Source organism: Adelges cooleyi, unplaced genomic scaffold (genome assembly GCF_023614345.1).
Source record: "Adelges cooleyi isolate 19-005CV unplaced genomic scaffold, UGA_ACOO_1.1 ACOO_flye_CR_arks_rails_tigmint_CR_PRNA_2, whole genome shotgun sequence".
NCBI lineage: Eukaryota > Metazoa > Arthropoda > Insecta > Hemiptera > Adelgidae > Adelges > Adelges cooleyi.
Window position 1 is genome coordinate 6,715,288 of NW_026095860.1, and position 24,310 is coordinate 6,739,597.

The 24,310-nt window shown below is 28.9% G+C and overlaps 2 protein-coding genes across 3 annotated transcripts in view; both read right to left on the bottom strand.

Annotated features, from left to right (window-relative positions):
- LOC126833321 (cyclin-dependent kinase 14) overlaps nt 1-8,958 on the bottom strand; it is a 52,375-nt gene extending 43,417 nt beyond the window's left edge. The window contains exons 1-2 of one of the 2 annotated variants that reach the window (XM_050564583.1): nt 8,662-8,958; nt 922-1,008 (exon numbers count right to left, since the gene is read on the bottom strand). In XM_050564583.1, the coding sequence (XP_050420540.1) occupies nt 922-1,008; nt 8,662-8,710 (136 nt within the window). In that variant the 5' untranslated portion in view covers nt 8,711-8,958. Of the gene's footprint in view, nt 1-921; nt 1,009-1,337; nt 1,683-8,661 lie in introns of those variants that run through there. The other variant, XM_050564584.1, reaches the window with a different exon arrangement.
- Nucleotides 8,959-13,807: 4,849 nt separating this feature from the next.
- Nucleotides 13,808-24,310, bottom strand: part of LOC126833454 (collagen alpha-1(XVIII) chain-like) — a 134,914-nt gene continuing 124,411 nt past the window's right edge. Inside the window, exons 10-31 of the mRNA XM_050564803.1 lie at nt 23,361-23,406; nt 22,628-22,690; nt 22,428-22,516; nt 22,196-22,225; nt 21,981-22,068; nt 21,240-21,310; nt 20,651-20,687; nt 20,373-20,453; nt 20,033-20,110; nt 19,842-19,945; nt 19,450-19,540; nt 18,984-19,019; nt 18,682-18,734; nt 18,222-18,281; nt 18,028-18,123; nt 17,887-17,965; nt 17,735-17,802; nt 17,575-17,667; nt 17,394-17,513; nt 16,894-16,908; nt 16,475-16,785; nt 13,808-16,358 (exon numbers count right to left, since the gene is read on the bottom strand). Coding sequence (XP_050420760.1) covers nt 16,052-16,358; nt 16,475-16,785; nt 16,894-16,908; nt 17,394-17,513; nt 17,575-17,667; nt 17,735-17,802; nt 17,887-17,965; nt 18,028-18,123; nt 18,222-18,281; nt 18,682-18,734; nt 18,984-19,019; nt 19,450-19,540; nt 19,842-19,945; nt 20,033-20,110; nt 20,373-20,453; nt 20,651-20,687; nt 21,240-21,310; nt 21,981-22,068; nt 22,196-22,225; nt 22,428-22,516; nt 22,628-22,690; nt 23,361-23,406 — 2,016 coding nt within the window. The 3' untranslated portion in view covers nt 13,808-16,051. The remainder of the gene's footprint in view (nt 16,359-16,474; nt 16,786-16,893; nt 16,909-17,393; nt 17,514-17,574; nt 17,668-17,734; nt 17,803-17,886; nt 17,966-18,027; nt 18,124-18,221; nt 18,282-18,681; nt 18,735-18,983; nt 19,020-19,449; nt 19,541-19,841; nt 19,946-20,032; nt 20,111-20,372; nt 20,454-20,650; nt 20,688-21,239; nt 21,311-21,980; nt 22,069-22,195; nt 22,226-22,427; nt 22,517-22,627; nt 22,691-23,360; nt 23,407-24,310) is intronic.

A 24,310-nucleotide genomic window follows, 5' to 3' on the forward strand; every position in this document is an offset into this window, starting at 1 on the left:
AAAACCCCTTTAGTATTATTGATAAAAAAACCTTTAACGGTTCGTTATAAGCCAATGAAATAATTTGTGATACATTATTATTACTGTCATCTTTAGACATGCTAGTATTACGTCAAATAAAAACAAATATTTTATTATTATTATGGCGGACTAGTTATATAGTCGATTAGGTAATTTCTCCAATAATAGATCGATGTACTTACACGTCATATTCGTTGTTTCATTTGAAGATTTTTTTCAAGACCGATGGGTTATATTCGATTATTCCATTAATTTAATTTTAACCGATAACGAATGGACAGATAACAGAAAAAAACAAATGATTTAAAAAATTAAAACACATCCGATCACCAAACTGTTTTTACTCTTTGATATTATTTTATAATATATGATATTATTGTCCGTTTACAGATAAGATAATTTCCAACGTTATACATATTGTATTATTATTATCGTCATCATGAGTTTACACACTCTAGCTGAGACACATTTTTTCTCGTTCCTGTATTCTTATGGGATGTATAGAAAATAAACATGTCGGAGGTTCGCAGAATCCGTAGGCTGACGGACAGCGTAGGTATTCTGCAGATAATGGAATATGAAACCGCACCGGTAACTACGGCGGCATAACTAAAACAATCAACCCCTCTCCCCTCTCCCCCTACCACCGACAACCCAGATTCCATTAGCCGTGTATTATTATAACAATTTATCGATTGCACTCCGTCCCGATGCACATGACCATTCAATTAGATGCTAGTTAGTACGTTTACCATTATTGTTATTATTTTACCTTTAACCCACAACCAATACCCCACATATTATTATGAAAGCTAACCAGTAATCTAATCATAGTATAGAGAACGAACGAATTATCATTACTTTACTCGACAATAACGACTCTAATTTATCGGTACTTACAGAGTCTGCCGAAACTATGACTAAGACGTTTTTTAATTTTCTGCACTTTGCTGAGTGCACCACTCTTCTTTTCTCTCATGGTAACTTCTGAAACAAAACAATTAAACCGCCATTAATGCACACAATAATATTATATGAACGCGACATGAGCAAAAAAAAAATCTGAAAGTTGAAACGCTGTACAAACGTAATGACTATTAATATTTAACTTTTAAAGCACATACAATTTGTTTAAAACGACCGGTAACGTTATACAAACTAATCGCGTTTCATGAAACAACGATGTATATTGTATACATCTTTAGTTTTGATGTTTATTTATTTATTTTTTGCAAATAAAAAACTATTGCGATTAAAAAAGTACAAACTCGCGTGCGGTCTTGTCACGCTTAAAACAACAATACTAGTAAATTCACCTGATTTGGCGTTTCGTTCGAAAACACCAAAATAAACGACCGGCGTAGCAATTTTTAAGTAATGTTTATCATTCCTGAGAAAATCAACACATTAGACACGTTATATTTATACTTCGTAAAAATGCAATCTATTCACTCGAGTAAAAACACGAAATATATTTTACGTTTATAATTTGTATTATTATTAACATACGGTAAAAAAAAAACAATGAAAAAGTAATATCCCAAATGCAATATTTTTTAAATATTATTATGATTATGATTTACATACTAATATTAAAAATATATTTTTTAACACAACTACACGGAACGCGGCACGACAACAACAGACCCAGCGGGCATCGGGTCACGAGAACCACTAACCAAATCCAGTAGCAACTGGCGAGCGATGTCAGCTCAGAGCCGCCAGTGTCGCCGTTCACCAGAGTGCAATAATATCGCGTTCATCCGCATAACATTACTGTAATAATTCTATTCACACTATCCACTGATATAATCGAAACCGTCAGTATAACTAATATTAATGATAGGTATTACTAATATCAATAACACTAGTCAATTGACGGTATATTCTAGGCGTTGAATTAACATTGTAATTATTTTTTGTACAACAATAATTAATCCCCATAGACCATTTTCTAAAAAATTCAGAATTCTGCGTGCACTTTATTGTCATATGGAAACATACATATTTATTATATAATTATCATAAATTCGATCAGAGTAGGTACCTACGCATCTTTTGTAGTATAATTTGTATACCAGTAAACAAATTCAGCTAAACGACTGTTAATGATAACAAAAGCCAAGACTTATCTACAGACTGTACGGTAATTAAGCAAAAACATACTATAAGAATTATTTTCAAATTACCACATCACAATACCCTATCGATTTTCCAACAGCGTTAAACGTCAAGCTAAATAACATTGGTCATTTCAAACATCAAGTTTGTAAATATGTGTCACACTTCCGTGACAACATACATAAGCCACGTATGGGGTCTCTTTTTGCTTACAACACAATACAGAGGGATATAATAATAATAATATAAGCTTCCCCTTAACACATAAATCTGAATGCCGATCTTACGTTAACCACGCTTGACAACGAAATCCTTATCAAAATCAAAAAAGGGGACATGGATAGGGGTCTCGTTTACTCATTCATTCACTACCGCTCTCTCCCTCACACTATCACTGCCTACACTATCCAAAACAATATTCAACATCTGGCGTATAAAGGGTCATTGCGACATCATCTACATCGTTCACGAACCCCCTCCTTCCGCTCTATCTAAAGTGGTCGTAATTAATTGTAATAATAATAATTGTTATTATTATAAGGGCCGGCAGCGACACACCCAACCCACACAGCATCGTCCCCTATATACTGGACAACAATACTGTATAATTTAGGTTGAACGCCTGGAGTTTGGACTCTAACCGATCGACACCCGACTGAGAACCCTGCACTCCATAGGAATTCCGAATGACGTTCATACAATATGGGATTAGTCAACAAATCGAATGTGTCTAACTATGGCTTCTTTTAATCAAATCCAAACACTGCTATATAATGTTTCTAAGTACAGTTGATCCGCGTTTGGTCGTATTAAAGTATCAAAATATCCGTTTTATTATTAGTATTATCGCATCAACGGCGTACTTGTAAACAATACGTATAAAGCTGGCTAAAAATTACAATTTTTTCTTAAAAAAAAAATAAAGGTTAAGAACATACCTTTTAATAATAATTTATACATAATATAATTTCTTTCTATTTTACTTTTATAAAAACTATTTTCAGTATAAGGTAAAAAAAACTGCGTAACCCAAAATATTACAGTTAATTTTGAAAAATAAAATGTAGTGTTAAAAAACCATTTTCCCGTTTGGAAATTAAGGACCTCACTTAAAACATTTTTCTGTTTATTTGCTATTTTTCATTTAGCGTTTTCCTAATAAATATATGACTTACAATAAAAGTTCCAATGAATTTTAAAGTAGCATTCGTTCGTTCTCAAAAATTAATTCCTAATTTAAATTCAAACTCTTGCCGTTGTCTTGCAAAATAAAAACAGTCGAATATAGCAGCATCAATTTTGTTTCAGAAGAAACCACACACAGGGGACTATCCGCCAAGGATTTCCCTAACGCTGTGTATATGCTATACCAAGGGATTAATTATTCAGAACTCTCGCCAATGAAACAAACGAGCCAATCGCACGGTATTGTTAAATTCAAATTGAAAACTTTCTTCCTTACAATAATAGGTAATGCTTATCGTGAGAAGGTTTCCGGCACGCTAGGGTTATGTTGTCTTTGTTTGAAATGTTACACTTTTTGTTCGTCCAATCAAGCAACTTCCATACATACAAAAACAATTACTATTTACTACACCGCTAGTACCGAGGGGGAATAAGCATTGGGATTCAGTTACCTAGAAAATGTCCCAACACATTATTGTCCACCAGCGAGGCGGTCAACTCTCCAAATTCAATTACGGCTCGTTCAAAAACGGTTACGGACAAATGGTGAACCGCGACGGATCCACCCTTGCGAAGTTTGATTTTAATAGCAACGAGTGCATAATGTCGTAGGAGTTCCTCGAGGGCGTAAGTTCAGTGAATCCTTCAAAATGTTACACATTTCCCGTAGAATTGAGTAACATTTTCAAATATACTGCATAGAGTCGTTGAATAATCAGATAAACATATCCATAGGCGGCAGGGGCTAGGTGCGAGAAGGTGCGCAAAAAAAAGTCCTTTCAAAAATTGTATTTCCTCGTACAAAATAAAAGCACACAAAAATGGCTGGGGAGTCAAATTGTATTTATTACAAACATTTTTTGAGAACTATTTGAATATTAAAGAGGATATCCTTTGGTCGATTGGACATGTGTAATGCCTTTGTAGCACATAATACTTAATACATACTTCTGATTCTAGACCGCCGAATGCAATGCCAATACGTTTACAATAGAGAGTAATATTTTATGCAAATAGTGTGTAAAACAAATGTATAAAATATTAATTTATTTTTTATTTTTACGATTAATATTAGAGATAATAGACTATGCGCCATACACATCCTGCCTATGATTGGCGGATACTAAGAAAAAAATATAGATTACAGAGGGAATTACAGCTTATCAAAATATGAAAAATTGTATTAGCTTTTCATTTTATAATTATAACTTTTTAAAATACAAATAGCGGCAGTAAAACTATAAAAATCTAAAATTAAATTTCCATAAAAAACAATTTTGACTAAAATATGTAATTTGTATTTTTGGTCAAATGCTAATATTTGCTGGGTTTAAACTGGGGGTCAAAATAGTTACGAAACTGGATAGTCTAAAACGAAAACTGAAAATGTTATATGCATATGACACACAATGTAGCATAAAATTACGCATGCAGCATAAATCGTATCATTAGGTGCACCTCTTAATCATTACTTAAAAAATGGCTATTTATTCGTGTGTCACTACTAGTTAATTATACCATGTTAAGCGATGTGAATTGGCAATTCATTAACAACATTAAACGGAACCCTAGTTTACAGAGCATAAGTCAATTTCCCACCAAAAGAGGAAATTACACGACAAGAGACACCGGTCTAGTGTCGTGTGCTGTTATTTAAACCGAGGTTAATTAAACCTACTATTCATTTGCATAATCAAACTGACGATACACGCATATTTATAAACTACACATAATTATGAATGTACTAACCACCAGTAAAACAAACGTGAACAATACTTAAAACTTGGTTTTATTTTTTAAACATCGCCTAAATATATTATATACAGCAATGGGCAAAACGTGTAAGGTTTCGTCGCAGTCACGTGAAAATTATTGTTCATTGCAAGAAACGTTCACGTTTTCCTTGGCCTTGAATGTAAAACTTGAGTGTAATAATTGTACAGTACAAACTTCAACTTAAAAAAATGTTTCACTAGTTTTCAAAGTAACGAATTCAATAAATCAAAATGCAAAAATAACATGTTAGGTATAACAGGGTATTATAGTATACTGCATTTATCAAAAAGAAAAAGGTTAATGAAATTAAGCTAGAATAAAAGTTTTGAGTAATGAAAAATGTCTCTTATAATCTATTTAATAAAACTGATTTCAAAATCAAAAATCAAATTATCTTCTTTATTGGTTTGTTTATCAAACCTAATAAAAAAATGAATAGATATGCTATAAAGTATTTAATTAAAAAAAAAAAGAATAAAATCACTTACAAATACTTATGATATAATCGTTTTACTATTATACAATATATATAGTTTAACACAAAATCCATAGCACATAAACAAAACTTAGTGAAGCGAGGTTCGCTTGCCATAGTTTCTTATTGGTCAAAATAAACGGTAACAATACGGTGCTAAGTAATAGAAAAGGTCGACTTTTACAATTTAAGTTTTTTTTATTTAGGCCCCAAAAATGTAATAACGTCTAATTGTTTCTTCTAAATTATTACACGTAATCATTTCGAGAGTCCTAAGCAATAAAATACGATATTATTAGAATCAAGGTCATTGTGATGCTCCGACCATGGTAGAAGGTATTTCATTCCACGACTGGAATATACCGTTAAGGAGCAAGGAAACAATATTCTGTTCGCAAAAGCTCGGTGAAAGGGGGAGATCTCTCTTCTAGAATAAAAAGGGCGCAATAAATTACTGTTCGCACCCTTGAGAGGCAATCGACCATAATGTATGCGTTTATCCAGAAGCTCAGCAGGAGGTCCTCAGACGTGTAATAATTATTTTTGAATGTAAATTATCAACAGGGACTTGAAAAACTCTTCATATTCGAGCTTGAGGGTTTATTAAAATGGAATCGAACTCAACATGCCATACATTAGTTTGGATCAAACGGGTCTAATGATTTAATTTAAAAGGTTTCATTAATAATTTTATGTAAGGCCTTTATCACATCTAGAACATACTTAAATATACAGCATACAAACGAAGCTGTTTAAAAGGCTATTAACTTCAAAAATAACTAACAACAAATACCCAACCAAACAGCAGTGGGTAGTAAAATAACAATTAACATAGTAATAGCACGGGTACCATATCATTTTATATGATTAATAATAATAAACATTAATAAGTTTATCGCCATATTTACAATAAAAACTAAATGCTACCAATATATATATATATAATTTTGCAATTATGATTAATGTTTGAATTTCGAGATCTATAGTTAAAGTACGCGTGTTAAAATAACAATAAAAACAGTACTGAAATAATTTTTAAAAAAATGCACAATAGATACAAAATAAAAAAGGAACTTAATATAATATTTACGTTTTCAACGAAAAAGTTTAAAATTTATGTGTACTTATTACACGCATTAAACAACTTATAAAATTTAATATTTTTATGTAATATATTTTTAAAAATATATAATAATATATTGAACCAAAAATAAATAAAACCATGAGAAACATACCTATTTGTTATGTTAACATAATTTAAAAATATTCTACTTAACTTGTCACACAATGTACAAAAACTAGTACAAATAAGTAATTATATAAAATATACTAAATTAATAGGTAGTAGGTAATATTTTTATTTCATTTCCAACATAATTTTTTTAACTTTTTTAGTAAAGTAATTTTTTTTTTTTTAAATCTAAATTTCACTAAAAGAAATTAATTTTGCAGTAAAACATTTCAAAGATGAATTCGGTGATTAAGATGAATATAAATTCAATAAGACTAAAGAAAAAAATTATCTCTTGGATAATTTTCGTGTTTGTAAAAAATAAAATAAATATGTATCCATTTTTTTGGACAAGTTTCACTGTACAAGGTACTATTCACATTATTAAGAGAAAATAATTATTATCAATAAAAAACTTTTATAGTTTTAAAATAATTGTATGTAATGCATATGTTAAGAGGCACACCTAAATACAATTTAAAAAAATTGAATTTTTTGTTTCTCACAAAAATAATATAACTTTTTAAAGTATTTAAAATACTCTTAAAACTATGTCGCAAGTTCAATAATTTTACACTCAAAAACAAAAATTTTAAGCGGCCTTGTTAAAATTGTGTTTGCACTCTACAATCCTCTTATATAAGATATTTTATTACCACATATTTGTGCTCTTCACAAATATTTTTTTAAATTAAATTATTTTAATATTCGAAACAATACAGTAAAACCTTGCTAGGACGGAATTGCTTGGGATCGACTAATTTTTCTATCTTAGTGTTTCGTTTCCAGCTTATAGAAGTTCTTTTTTTTTTATTCTTCGACCAATTTTGATGCAGAAAGATGCCTGATTTCCTTATTTATTTGAACTTGGGCCAAAGATTTTTTTTGTTTTTAAGAGGTTTTCGTTTTAGCAAAGTTTTACTATGATATGAACATTCAATATAAACTAATAAAGTAATCACATCCACTACTTGTTACTAATATTTTTAGAATATATTTGCAGCGCGTGTTGAAAAATGTAATTGTATTCTTTATACATTAATTCAAATTATTAATAAAAATGTTCCAAGTACATTAATAATCATATAAGACACTTATAGATGATTTATGTATGTATTATAAAATATGTGTATAAATAAATGGCTGATAAACTATAAGAGTTACATTATTGAAAGAAATAAACATTATACAGTCATGACATGGTTTAAATAGATAATAATTATTATATCTTTTAACGCTAATATTGCCTAATTCTGGTATATCTTTTCAAGTTAATTGGCATATGTATCTCATTATCCACTATAGTGTACATTGACCTATGAGAAAAATGCTTTTCTATCAAACTGACAATTAGATTAGTATGTTTAATTAGATACTATACGACTAATGGTCCAACATTCTTAATCTAATTTTAATAGTTGACCAGGTAAAATATTATCTTTGATAACAAAATATCATGATAGGTATGTTATAAGTCATACTATTTATAAACAAAATTATAAAAATACAATAAAAAAACTTCACACTTATCTAACAAAATAGTTATCAATACTTCTAAAAATGATTTAAGAAAATCTAACGTTTAAATAAATAAATAGATAATACACATAATATTCTTGCCAAAATACACTTAAAATTTATATGGACAAATAATCAATAATTTATCAAAGAAGGTAAACTATTTAATTGGCAGTTGACCAAATCCAAGTTAATGTTAATCCTATCAGTAAAATATCTGTAACCTAGATACCTACTCTCTGTTAATAAGGGTCTGTTTATTAGTTAAAAACGTAACACTACACTTAGTTCAGTCGTTTATTATGAATTAAATTACATTTTATATCAAACTTACCATCTTTCAGTTTGGACGTCGAGTTGTTGCAGTTTGGCTGGCAGTACATGTTGTGTCATTTGTATAATATCACATTCACTTAAAATATTTTACTTCTTATAGGATTTGTTGGTGTTGGAAACTACGACTAATTACACGCATTAACAAGCGAACATTATTTTTTTAAATAGTATTACTATTGTTCTCTATTGATGTGTAATATTACATTTGCATTAAATAATTATCGTTATTAATATAATGTTTTTTGTTGTTATTATGAATATTACTACTACCCGTCCATCGCGTGAACACAGTACGGACGCGTTATCTCGGTTTTTGTTTTTCGTACCTCCGTTTTTCCTTTATCTGCGTGGGTGACCGATTATTTTGCAGGCGTTTGCAGTGTGACCAACACATATCATCCGACTGTGAGCAGCACAAGCACGAGTGCCGCGTCGCTTTGTCGTTGTGAAAAGAACCCAACTGTACCGTGCGCGTTGTCACGAATATTTTAAGTTGCTCGACAGACAACACTGATCGATAATAGCGGGATCGCGTTTTGAACACACCGCGTAGCCGGAACACATCAGCCATTACCCATCGACTACAAACAATGCCGGTTGCCTCTATTTACACATAATACAATATTTAACTAACGATTATGCACCACCTGCGGGTTTAAGGATTAGGAAGGTACATTGTAAACATCGAAATTGTACCTAGTACTTGTCCGAATTAATAATGAAAACACGACATTAACATTCAAAATGAATTAAATCATAGGCTACCTATTTATGTGCCTGGATAGGTATTTGGTATTATTATGCATACATACAAATCAATAACAAAATACTGGTTATTTTACTTTTAAAATGATTAAATCATAATTTAATAATTTAAGTTGTTTTTTACTTGTATTTAGTACTTACATTATGTAAAAAAATTAATTACTTTAAAATATTAATATAAAGAAATCTAAGTCTTCCAAAAAGACGTATTTTTTTTAACACGACAAAATATTTAGACTATAAATTGCTTTTAATACAACCGTTAACATTACGATTTAGGACTTGAGGAAACTATTTCTATTAAAGGAAGTTTAGACTTTAGAGACAAACATATTTTATTATATTTGATAATATTTTTTTATTTATTATACTTTACTTCATGCCGTAATAACATTTTTTTTTTTAAATATATAATTACATGGTTTTTTAATGTTTAATAAAATAAGGTAAGCCTATTGCCTTAATAAAATCAAAATTAACTAATAATTGAAATTTGAAATTTTTCAAATTAATGTATTACCTATTATAAATAGTATTTGTCATCAGAATCTAATTGTACCCATTCTTTAGTATAATTGCTAAATTTCATCAAATTACCTTCTTCACACGCCCCGTCTGAACTAGAAAATATTTGTTATAAATAATATTTTTAATAAGTAATAATATACATTTTTGTATTTTTTTCCAAGTGTTCGGCAAAATGTGTAATATACTATTACAAAAGATAGCAAAGTAAATGAGTTATAGACTTAATGACGTTGCTCTAATTAAATAATATGTAGTTCGCGTGTGAAAAATGAAAAATATTGTGTCAGAGAAAAATGTAATAAAGATAACATACATAACGGGTGTAGTATAATTATTATTAAAAAAAAGTTTACATAACGTTTAAATATGCCTAATAAGAACTTCATTTTTTAAATAATTATTAATTAATGTTTTAATATTAATATTTATGTTCATCTTATCATATTTGTAATATTATTTATCTATTACGTTAAGGAAAGTAATATAATTTGAAAATAAACAACTTTTATAATTAAGTACGTTATTTCAATATAATACACTGTATCTAATAGTACAGTTAAAACAATGATAGTTGTAATAACTTTTCCGGTATTAGAAATAATAATACTTAATAGTTTTAAAAATAAAAATACAACATATTATTTTCTATTGTTATCACTTTTGTAGGTTCCACTACTACCTAATCAGTAATCATTTATACATATTCCTACAAAGTTAGATATGTATTTTGGACGTTGCAGGATGGTTACAGCAGAACAAAATATGTTTAGATCAAGTGGGTGTTCAAAGTCCACTGTACCAGCTGTGTATTCTGTTCTTAGGACCACCCTCTTATGGCAGATACTAATGTCAAGCGTAGGGTTGAAACCCCTTTTTGACCTTCCGCGACCATTAGTGTAACATGAACCACAAGGGTATACCTAACGTTTTGCAATGTAGATATAATACGTAAAACATAATTATTTCATTATACATTTTATAGTAATTATTCTACCACACGTGGTTTCTCCTTCCTCCATAATACATTAGTGAACACTGAACAGAATGCATTTAGCAAAATAGGTAGAGTACAAAAACTATGTTAAATTTTCAGGTTTATTTGTGAATACTTTATAATTACTTTTATCAGGGCACGTATAAAAGCTTATAACACTTATAACAACTGAATCTAAAACTATAAATTGCGAAAATAAATTAAATTATAAATATAAGAAATACACAACATAATAAAATATAGACATCGGTACACCGATATGAGAACTCCAAAATTAATATAAGTTACTTAACTATAGATCAGCTGTGTTGAAATTAAAACTAAATGATTAATGTGTACTGTATGTTGTTACCAGTAACAACAAACTGTAAAAATATTCTCAACAATAATATAGGCGTAAAATTGTAATGGTTTATAAGTGTTACCCGAATATTCCATCCTGGACACACTTATTAATTTTAACACTTTCTGGTTTTGTCATAAAATGTACTGCGATGTCGTTGAAACTAAATAACTTGACTAATATGATCAGAAATGGCGAAATATTTGATGAAGTTAAGTACACATCGTGATGATGGTCGTACATTCAAAATGCACGTGTATTGGAACCTTAATAAAACCGTTATATGTATTAACAGCAACTAAATGTACTTTCAAAATAATACCAGACCATCTCGAAGTTAGTCATTTTAGCATAATGCAATAATTTCAATCTTATTGTTTTTTAATTGACCAATAATCATTACAAATACGTTATTTAGGACAGTCTTTTATTAGTTATAATATACTGACTATAAATAAAATAAATATTGATAACGTAAGTTGAGCGGATAAGAAAATTAACTAATAAGAGGAAATAACTGGGATGAAGGGTTTAGTCGATAAAAGAGAATAAGAAAGGAAGTTAAGGAAAAACTAAACTAAAACAGCTAAAACTAAATTTAAGAAGTTATCAACTGAAAAGTGAAGTTGAGCTGACCGGAAAATATAAGGTAGGAATGGAGGAAAAGTGTGGGGTAACGATTAAGTGTTAATGTAGTATGGCTATATTTAGTTGAAAGTTGACTTTAACTGAAGCATTATTCAAAAATAGGTGACTCAAGGTCATCACAAAAACGTCAAGAAAAAAAAGAAAAAAATACTATTGAGAAACGTCGTCAGCATATTCCAACATCCCGACTATAGCCAACTCGATACAATGCCGGATATATCGATTTTAGAAGTAAAGTATAATGTGTTATGACTTATAAGTTATAATCATGAGTCATGTAAAATAATATATACATAGGCGCAATTTCAATTTTTAACTCGTACCTTTAACTCTGAACCCCGTACATAGCGTCTGTCAATCCTTGTTATCAACATTCATCACTATTTTTTTAATTAACAAAAAATAATTAATAATATTTATTCCTTGCCTGAAAATTCATCATAATATATACGAAAAATGACTAGTTATGTCAATAGTGTAGCTACCGTAGATGCAAGGGAGACAGCTGCAGTCTCGCAGTCTTGCTTGTGTCTTGCTCCTGGGCGCTTTAGTCTCTAATTACGCCACTGAGTTATGTAGTAGTAATAATTAGTAGCCTACATTGAGCATTTCACAATATATCATTTTAACTTCCTCGGCTAGTAGCAGGCTTTTATCGTGTTATATAAGCATTTTTCAGTATGAAAGAAACGTCGTTTTAAATAAATCATTCGGGTAATCTTCTCTGGAGAGCGTTATCCCGACGTTAAAAAGTATAACAGTAGATTCTGTTTATGAACTAAATCCTTTTTTTACTATCATATTATCATAATAGCATTATTCAGCAGCATCAATACAGGGTCGGAAAGTCCGAGACGTAACAATGGAATGGTATGACACAAATCGATTTGAATGAGATTTACATTTTGATTTAACCGAATATCATTTTTCGAGTCGAAGAAGAAAGGCTGGACGCTTAAATGGCTTTAATTACCTAAGTTAAGTCGGGATAGTTGAAATATTTAATATTTTCAAATAAGGTAATTGTAATTAATTTAATTTTAATATTCAATTATAAGTAATACAATTTAATAGGCATATGTAGCGTGGATGTAATGTCATATATTTTACCTACATAATCGTTGTAAACTTTTAATTTATGCATATCAAGTTTTCGTTTTTATACATTTATTTGTTATTCAAAACAAAATACCACTTAAAATGTAAAATAATTTTTATCTGGTAATGTTGTACGGCGCTATCTGGTATACAAGTCTTGTCATGACCCTTCGTACTTCAAATGTACACTGATAGTCTGCACTATCTACATTAATGTTGTTCAGTTTATACAATTTTATTATTTTAGCTCCGACGCGAAACTGAGTAAACCAAACATTATAGAAAAAAAAGTTATTTAAACTAACTTACTTTACTGTATTAAAAAAAAGTCTGAATAACTTAACTTGATTGCTTGTTTTATAACAACGAAAAAAAACAGTATAGTAATTAAAAAACGCAATACTAAAAGAAAAAGTAATCAAGTAATGAAAAATTCTAGTAATAAAAAATATAAAGTATGATAAGATTATAAGAAATATAGGTGAGTGCATATTCTAGTACAAAGAAATAACGTTAAAATATTAAATAATCTCATTATATTATGTTAATAAATCAATTACATATATTTTTTACAGAAACTTATTATTTAACACTATTTTTGTCTACATAACACAATATTATTATCATAATTATTCACAATAATATTTGGGTAGTAAGTATTACAACGGTAACAGGTGTAACAAAACGAATACAAATTATCTTTTATAAAATATTAAAAGTAAATAATTAACAGTATATAACTACCAAAATCATATTTATAATAATTTAATTAATAATCGGGAAAATGGGTCAACAAAAAATATTTGTGTAAAATATAATATTAGTATTATATAAAATATGACAATAATAAAAAAACAATAATCATAATACTATGGGATATTAATAGTAACTAATAATAATAAATATTAATCTTAATCGTCATATAAAATATTGCAGTAATAGAGTTATTTTTTAGTTATATTATTAATTTGTCTCTGATATTATTAAAATTCGTCATTTCAACATTTTTTCGTTTTTGTATATATATTTAACATAACAGATTATTCACAACTTATTCACTTGTATTATAGTTATAGGTTGATAAGTGTTAACTTCGTTACAGGTTTATGACATAGAAAGAGAAGATGTTTGAGAACTTTAGTTTTAAACAAACCGATTAGGATATGTTTTACAGATATGTTGCTTAACACTTATATACATAATGATATTGTATTAATGATATCTATATGCGTGACGTGTACAAAAGATATGCAGGTATACAATTAGTGTTTTTTTAAATTATTGACAGGCAACAGTTAACCCTAAAAGTTTGACGGAAAACTAATAAAAGCAATTTGCTTGTATTTCCCGTTGTACTATGTATTGTATAAAAAAAGACTGTTACGATATTTAGCCTCTTCTCGAGTTTTAAATTAAAAAAGATTTATTTGTAATTAAATCTAAAGTATGTTTGACTAGTTCAACGTGAACATAATATTATAATAATACTGCATCAATAATTTATTTAAAAGTTAAACATGTACCATACTAAATATGTTTAGGAAACAAATTTAGCTACTATAAAAATTATTGAATATATTCTAATAACTATCTGATAATTGGGTAGACAATGTGTAACATAAATGGGTAACATTATTACAAGATTATTAATAGTACCTACTACCTACTGCTTTCAAATTTATTAAGTAAATGACAACATTTTGACACAACACAAACATTTAAAAAATATTATTGTTATTTAAGTAATGTTGATCGTTGAGTTGAATAATTCTATCAAATTTAATCAGGTTAAAAAAAATTGAGCTAGGCAAAAATATGATTGTAAAATGTAAAGTCATCCATTACAAATTATACCAAACAACCAACTTCTACATTATTTTTAAATAGGTTATGATTATTAATAGTAAGTATATAGTAGATAGATATCTTATTATAGGCAAAGAATTATATCAAATAAATTATTCAAATTCTAGTATAAATTTTGATTATACTATTTGATTATATTATACTGTTTTAATATTTCATCCTATTGACTGTCGAAATTAAATTAAACAACTCAACGACGTTTATCATTTGATTCTTTAACCACTCAAAACGTTAGTTTGACAGCTAGTTAACAGCGTATAGTTAACAGCTATGTTGTAGTTAATACTATTAAATACTAATATTACAGCTACATTATATAACAGCTATTTTAAATCCAATAATACATGTTTAAATATAAAACTATATTTACAATGTATAAAATGAGCTCATACAAACGTAATGAACGGATTAGATTGCGGTATATCAAAGCCGCTTTACAATAAATTATAATGTTATAGATACCCCATACGAGCTAAGTTTAAAAATGTGTAAACAATAAAAAAAACTTCATCATTAATAATGAAGTATTATTAATAATTTATTATATTTAAATATAATACTGAATAATAAATGACAACATCGTTGTATGCATCATTATGTATAAAAAAAAAACAATAAGTGTAGTTAATAGTGTAGTTAAGTAGTTTGTCGGTAAAAATATATGATCAATTATATTTATTTTATAATTGTTTAACGGACAAAAGTTACGCTACAAGAATTTCAAAAACGTTAAATAATACATTTTTTGCTCAGTTTATATAAATACATAATACTGAGAATTCACAAGGACTAAAACACGCTTACCTACGTTTATTTAAATTATAAAAAATGTAATTGTTGTGAAATTAAAGTCGTTTTCTAGTGTTTGTCCAAACGGGTTGAATTCAAACCGACAACACCTACATGCTGCCAAATAATTTATACAGCTCGCGATTCTACTTTTTTTTAATTTTAAATATACAATATGAACAAATTACAAGTAGTATAAAGGAACAAGCGACTTAATTAATAATAAAAAAAAACCGAATGCTAAAAAAGAACGGACAAAGTATGCGACTTTAGCCATCGAACGTCGAATTAGGTAGATGTCATTGCATCATAGATACAATTGCATAGAAAATAAATTAGTACAAAAAAAAAAACAACTTATACATAGATGTCGTCGATGAGTTTCTGATATTCTTCTTGATTCATCTCTTCGTGACGTCCACTCCTGCGTTTCCTCGAGAACATGGCGCCCGAATGCGGTGTGATTTCCACGCACAGCACCACAAAGAAGTTTCGACAATCGTAAGTAGTTTGATCCAATAGTTTGGCCTGTAAACTCGACCTGGGCACCAGCGACGAACCCAATCCGTGTTTTTCAACGCTCTCCGAGTTCCAAGCGTCACAGTTGCCGTCTACTGCGCTGGCGCCCGAAGTAGTAGAACCGTGCCATACGACTTTCTGAGGCCTGGAAAATATGATGTCAATATGACGTTTAAATCAATGTTTGTAAAAATATTAAGTACACTAGGCTAACTAAGGTTCGAGCGGGTCCAATGTACGCTATTGCAACGACGGACTTACCAAGAGAAGTCACTGAGAACGTTTTTACCGCTGAAACTGTATATTCTAGGCTGGTGCGACGTGAACGCACCGTTTTCAGTGAATATATCTTTCCATGAGTTAAATAATACGTCGCCTTTGATATTCACGACGGGCAAATCCGTATCCGACTCGTGCACGATGGTCTTAAGGTTGCTCAGTCGAGACGACAGGAATGCTTTGAACGCCCCGTGGAGTCCGGCCCTTCTGGATTGACGATAACATGAATAGTCAACACTCTGAACGCCATGCATGTTGCCTGAATACGGTTCATTCAATGCTGCTATTCGCAACTGTCGGCAAACATAATATTGTGTTTATAATCGTTAATTTGCGGTAATTCCAGTTGAGCTACATTTGTCATTTTTTAATTTCTATTTAAGAAAAATAATTATACTAACCATTTTAGGATGCCACTGAAAAATAAACAAAAAAACAACAAATCATTAATACAACTGTGGCGTGTGCTTAAATGAAATTATTATAAATTACAACATCCAAAACAAAATACGTTCATAGATGGTTTTGTACAAACTAAAAAGTTCATTAAATGTACGAAAACTTTCGAAAAATAAAGCAAATCAATAAATACTATATAGAATGTTAATTATTCTTAATATTAATCAACATGTGTTTTGTTTAAATACTAATCCAACATTTCAAGTGCAAAATTAGGTATGAACAGAGTTGGGAAATATAATTCGAATAAGATTGTAACCAAGTAACATTAATAATTGTTATTCGAATATTGTTATGCATATTTTACTCGAATAAAAAATGATACAGTTATCGCTAAAAAAAACTTTCTATTCTAGTGAATATTTCCTCAAATATAAATATGCATACTGTCAAAAGTCAGACCTCAGTATAAACAAATTGTATTTTAAAAATATATACTTACTGATGAATTTTCTTTTACCGGATGATTATGCACCAAGTTTGATGATTCTAATGGCGCTCTAGTCGGCATTGGCATATTTGTGGGGACCGCTTCTGTTCCAGATGTAATCAAAGAACCCAACTGGAAAAAAAAATAGTAGTTTAATATAATACAAGGTTTTACACGTGTTAACGTTTCCTACAGAAATGTACTGCCAACCGAGCGAAACCCGTACTAATAGAGCTTCTTCTTCGACGATAAACGCAATGGTTCCTACTTGAGTTTTATCAGTCATCTAAAAATATGAAACAAAATATTATTTTGATGTGGTTGTAAAATAATTGACGCTTTGACAGACTTACGTTTAACATTGATTTCTTATTTTGAAACGTCATAGCTCCAGGTACTACTACAGGATCAGTGACGTGGCCTAAAATATATAACATGTTATTATACATATATCACATAATATCTAACTGCATATTTTCAAAAAACAATTTTTTTAAACACTAACTACTTCGGAGAGGCGCCGTCGAGAATCCTGGATCGCCGGGTTCGCCTTTCTGACCTTCCACCGATACACCGGGTGGTCCCTGTAATTTATCATATTCATTATTAGACAAATCGTTCTAAATTGATTGCAAATATGACTCACTGGAGGTCCAGGTGGTCCAGGAACAGGAACATAAGTACCTCCTTCCGCAGGTCTGCCGGGTAACCCGTCTTTGCCGGGATCTCCCTTTTCACCTTTCTGTAAAATACAAATATTTACGCCAATATAAGCAAAAAATAAACAAATGGAAATTCAATATTTTAGTTGTATTCTGGCGAAATTATTTAATTACTCACAATCGATAATCCTTGATCTCCTTTGTCTCCTTTTAAGCCACCTGCTTTACCGGGTAATCCCTTAAAGAAAACATACATAAATATTAAACAAAATAGGTTAATACTTTTTTTTTTATAATATTCGGAAAAATCAATATAAATTGTGTAATTTTGAATCTATAAAAAATTTCATTAACTGTTGTGGGTCTTAAAACACCATTGATTTTTTGCTGAATAAGATTTGAACACAAAATAGTTTTTGGTTGTCTATTATAGCTGCTTTTTTTTTAACCGCTAAATATCATATTTTAAATAAATGTTTTAAGATATGAGAGGTATTTTGAACATGAATTCTACGTTTAACAATTAGACATATTTTTTCATTAATGCACTTACGTCCTCCTTTTTTCCGAAATAATGAAAAGGCAAAAAACATCATTAGGTTGTGTTATTTAAATTATGAGTTTTAATATAAACTTACACTTAGTCCAGGAAGTCCGATTTCTCCAGGAGGACCCGGTGGACCTGCAGGGCCTACAAAAATATTTTAAATTAACTTTTAAACTGTAATTAATTTCTTAGTATATTTTTTTTTTTAATGAAAATAATTAAAATAGTTTCAAAACGAAAATCCACCTTCTCCTTGTTATAATTTCTCATTATGCAAACAGGGTTGGTCTATTATCGTGACTTAACTCACACTAATTTTACATTTTATATTAGTTTATTCATAGTTTTCATAAAAAAAACAATTATGTTAATGATAAGTTATCGATTGATTACCTTGCTTTCCGCGTCTTCCTCTTTTTCCCATATCGCCTAAAATAATTTATAAAAAACGTTTAATTTATTTGGATAATTATTATACTATTAAACTAACGATAAGTACTAGTTAATTTTATAAACATCCAATACATATTATTTGGCTATCACAAAATCTTGCCTTGTATCTTAGTCTTAAATAACTTATACAAAACCCTTCGAAACGAGGGTATAACATAGTTCGTTAGCCCTTTTACAACGTTGAGTCTGGATAAGTTGATATTCTTTAACAATATCGTGTTTACATAGCAGCAAATGTGGTATATTAATATTCAGAAACGGCTTATAATAGAATAGAGATGACCTAATAATATGTACTGTAGGTGAAGTACTTGCAAAGACAACTAATGCAGCTAGAGTGTTAGGAGAAGGACTAGCAATACAGATTATTGCTATGAATATCGTGACGGTATAATATTAGTGTTACCTTTTTCTCCTTTGACACTGACTCCTGTTGATACACCAGGTAGCCCAGGTTCGCCTCGGTCGCCTTTTGGACCCGTTAATCCAGGTGGACCCTAAACACGAACAGTAAACATTAACAATAATCGCCAATATAAGACACATAATAAATCAAAAACTGTTTTTATAGAATAATGTATACGTTTCCAGAAAGTAAGGTTTAAAATTAACCGCTTTAAAATATTCTGAATTTTTTTTTTTTATACAAAGAGTTAAATATTATTTTCACTATGTTTTAATAAAAATAAAAACATTTTTTTTTTCGGTAGATGAGATTACTATGTTATGATCTCTGCCTAGAAGCTTCAGTATTTAAAGCACCACATAATTTGTCCCATTTTAATTATTCATACTCACTGGGTTTCCACTTGGACCTAAGTTACCGGAAGCACCTTTTTCTCCACGATCCCCTTTCGCCCCTTTGTCACCTTTAACTGGCATTTTCACAACTGCTGTGCCGACTAATTAAAAATGAATATGAATAAAATAAAAATATCACCCAACATATAATTATATTTTTCTCTTTCTTCTATTAAGAAAAGTGTTACCTTTTTCTAATTTTTCGGTTAACGAGGAAGAACCTGGAAGTCCAGGTGGTCCAGGTGGACCAGGAGTTCCAGTATCTCCTATAATAATAAATCAACATTACGATTGAGTAGTGCTAAAAAGAGATTTCAATATTTTCAAACTACTTTATACACAACAAAAAAACGGTCTTAGAAATTATTGTAATTGAAGACAACTTGACATGTTATTACTATATCCAAAAAAACAAACTAACTACTACAATTTCCTTTCAATTTTTTCATAGATAATTATGATTATCTGCAGAAATTTTGTTTTATACAAAAATACACCTACTATAAAACAAATTATTAAATAGTTTACCTTTTTCGCCTTTGGGTGCTGGACGTGCGTTTTCGCCAGGCAACCCTGGAGTTCCGTCAAAACCGCGCTGCCCTCTTTCACCTTAATTAAACAATAAAATTCATTTAATTTATTCGGTTTATTTTAACTAAATTATAAATGTGTTTCATTGAATTAGCTAAAAAATAGATTATGTTGTTTCCTCAATTGCTAATTTTGGCAAAAACTAACATTTCTAACAATTATATTTTAGCTGGCGTATCTCACAGGAAATAATAATTATAATTTATAATACTCACCTTTTAAACCTTGTGGTCCTGTAGGTCCAGCATATCCCTATAACATTGTGAATAAACAGTTATCTATCGTTAATGGAGAATTTTATCATTGCTATAAAAAAACTATTTTAACTGAAAATGTTTACTTAAATATTTCGATTTATTAATAAAATACGTATTATTAAAAAAATTGTGTTTAATTTAATTTATACAAATTGGTTACAATCGCTTAATAAAATCCTTTATTATTATTACAGTTGTGATTAAAAACAGTTTATTCTATTAATGTACAGTTACAACTTAAGATAAAGCTACAAAACTTATAATTTCATTGAAATTTTGGTCTTATCACGTTGTACTTCGAGTGCTAGCACAATTTAATTAAATTAAAAAATTATTATTCATGTAAGTTGTTCGAGTTAGATAGTATGAATGGGAAATCATATGAAAACAATATACCTAATTTGGAACGCTAGTATTGTAGCTGTTGTACATGACGTGTATATTTATGTCCATCAGATTGTCAATTACGAAAGAATACATCCAATTGCGATGTCGTTTTAAATATTTTAAAACAACGGTAGGATACCAAAATACATAAGTGCATTACCTTATCTCCTTTGCTGCCTTTCGCGCCAGCTTCACCTCGAGCACCTTTGTTTCCTTGGACGCCTTTTACACCTTGATAGTTTTAAAGAAAATTATTTTATTACTATAATAATTACAAACGTGTTAAATGTTTTTGAAATCATAATAACACCATTACAGTGTTGACTGACGTTGTTGGCTAAAAGTAAATTTTTATTTTAATAAATTATAATTTGATTGTTTCGTTACACGAGTTAAATTAAAACTTAAACGATATACAGTGTCACGAATTTTATTAAATTTTGTAGTGCTTTTAACACCTGTTTTTTTTTACACCATCCTTATAAAAAACGTCGACTTAAAATATAATTTCATTGTCTCGATATAAAAATTAGTTTACATAAAATTGAGGTACAATATTCATTGTTCTGTTAAGCAGAGATGGGTAAAAAAATATAAGCCGATACAAGTATCAATCATAATCTTAATTATATTAGACTCATTGATTGTCCAAATTATCAATAAATGTTGTCATTGGAAATATTATTTATAAATACATCATCTTGTACAAAATTTTAATTTAATTTTTTTATTTATGAGTTTATCAATGTCACCTATTGTTTTAAGTATTGTTATTAGAAGTATATATATTTTTTAATTTTTAAAAATTATTAAATTATAATTAAGATAATTTCTTTAAATTTATTATTTTATTTAAATCATTTTTACTATACGGTAATTTATACTGTGATATATTTTTTACCTTTTAAGCCCGCCAAACCATCCAAACCAGGGTCTCCTTTTGGCCCCGGAGGCCCAGGTCTTCCTACATTAGACTCGAATCCAATATCCTATAAAAATGACTATATTTTAAATATATGATAATTTATGTATATATTTATTACTTAAATACTGTATGATATATTTTAATTTTTTAAATACAAAATCTTATTATTATTATGAAAACCAATTACCTACCTTATAAATTGGTCTGGGTTTCCAATTTGGCTGTTAGCGTTAAAAAAACATATTTAAAATAATTTTAATTTGTGCGTTACTACGCAAACCTAGTTTATTACATGTTTGTATAATGCCCTCATTTAAAGCATTTCATAATTTCAAGCATTATTTTATTTTTATTTTAGACATGCAATCTAAAACAATTTATAAACAAAACATGATAATGGTATAAATATCCGATAAAACCTACATCATTGCTTGAAAAATCTCCATTTCCCGGTGGTCCTGGAGGACCAGGCGGTCCTTGCAAACCTCTCTCTCCATCAACACCCGGATCACCTGTATTTTTTTTAAATATATATGATTATCCCAGAATTTGTTGTGTTAAACAGTACATTTATCAGGTAAAAAAATGATTTCAAATCTTTAATAAATTGTTTATCCACTCACCTTTAGGTCCTTGCAATCCTTCATTACCCCGAGGACCAACGTCTCCACGATCGCCCTTTTCACCTTAAAAAAAAATGTCAGCAAAATGTATAGATTTAATTTTTGGCAACATGTATGTATAAAGAAATAAACATATCATTTTTTTGTAATGATAAACGCAATGAAGCTAAAAATGACACAATATTGTGTTCTATATGGAATTTAAATACAACAATATTAACTCAGTTTAGAGGTCCGGTGCAAATATAACTTGAATTTTACAACCACTTTACAATATTCAGCAATAGACAAAAAAAAGTACCTGAGTGAATAAAAAGCGAGAAGTTTTTTATGTCAACATTTAAATTTAACATAAACTAATTCTAGTTAATATAACACATAATGTATTTTGGGTACCTTTTTTTTATAGTTTGGATAAAATAATATATATTTTGATTAAAAAATATGATACCAACCAATTAGCATCCTATTATAAAATTTTTGAAAAAATATTAATGTTTAAAATGAGTATCTTGGACTCTAAACTAATTGTTAAAATGTGACAGTGTTAAAATAAAATTACAAATTTGAAAAGTTCGTCGGTAGTAAAGCAAATACTAAAGAAATTATGATTAAAAACTTAAAAATATATTAAATATAAAACTTTTCTTCACGATTTTAATTGTTTTTAAAAATATTATTGCATTTTAATGTAAAACAAAATATAATAATAAAAACTGTTCATTCTGCTTACCTCTTAATCCTTCGGGCCCACGTTCTCCCGGTAGTCCTGCTGGGCCCTACAAAATCAAAGTTAAATTCTTTATTTTAATATGGTCATTAATACGATGACGTTAACTTTGTAAACATTTATCTAGTATTCTTAATAGAATGTTGAAAAATATTTGAAGAGTGAAAGTGTCAAATGTTCCAAGTGCCAAAGTATAAAAATTTAACTTTATAATTTGTTTTGTATTTTATTCATTACCGAAAACACTTTAACATATTTTTGAGTTTTAAATATGATTGATTTTTTTATAAATAACTATTCTTTACTTGAAAAATTTACAAAATTGTTTCGGGTAATGAATAAAATACAAATCAAATTATAAAGTACAATTTTTATACTTTGGCACTTTCACTCTTCATTTCTTATCATACTGGTAAATAATGTATATATATATACATACATATATATTTGTACATACAAATGTATATATTATTTTACATTTTGTATATTATTATAATAATAGTATTAAACTCAAATGAGATTTCGCACAAATTTAAAATATTTCATTAATCATATAAACAATATTATACATGTACGTGTTGTGTCACGTATTGCATTATACAATAAATCTCTGACATTTTTCCGTCATGAATGTCATTATCGGTAAAAAAGTTTAACACTGTAAACGTCTCTTCGTTTAGTGTTGCAATGGAAACATTAAAAAAAATTTGTATACATTTATATATATACACAGGGTGTCCCATTTTAAAATACTAATCGATTTTTCTCTAAAAATACTGATCCAATCAAATAGTTGCTTATTAGAGACTTTTAGAGTACAAAGAGGGACGTTATAAAAAATTAAAAAATAGGGTCCAAAATTCAAAATGGCTGACTTACATTAAAAAACATGTTTTTTTTAAATGGAAACCATGTATTTTTTGTTAACCAAACAAATGTTCTTATCAAAACTA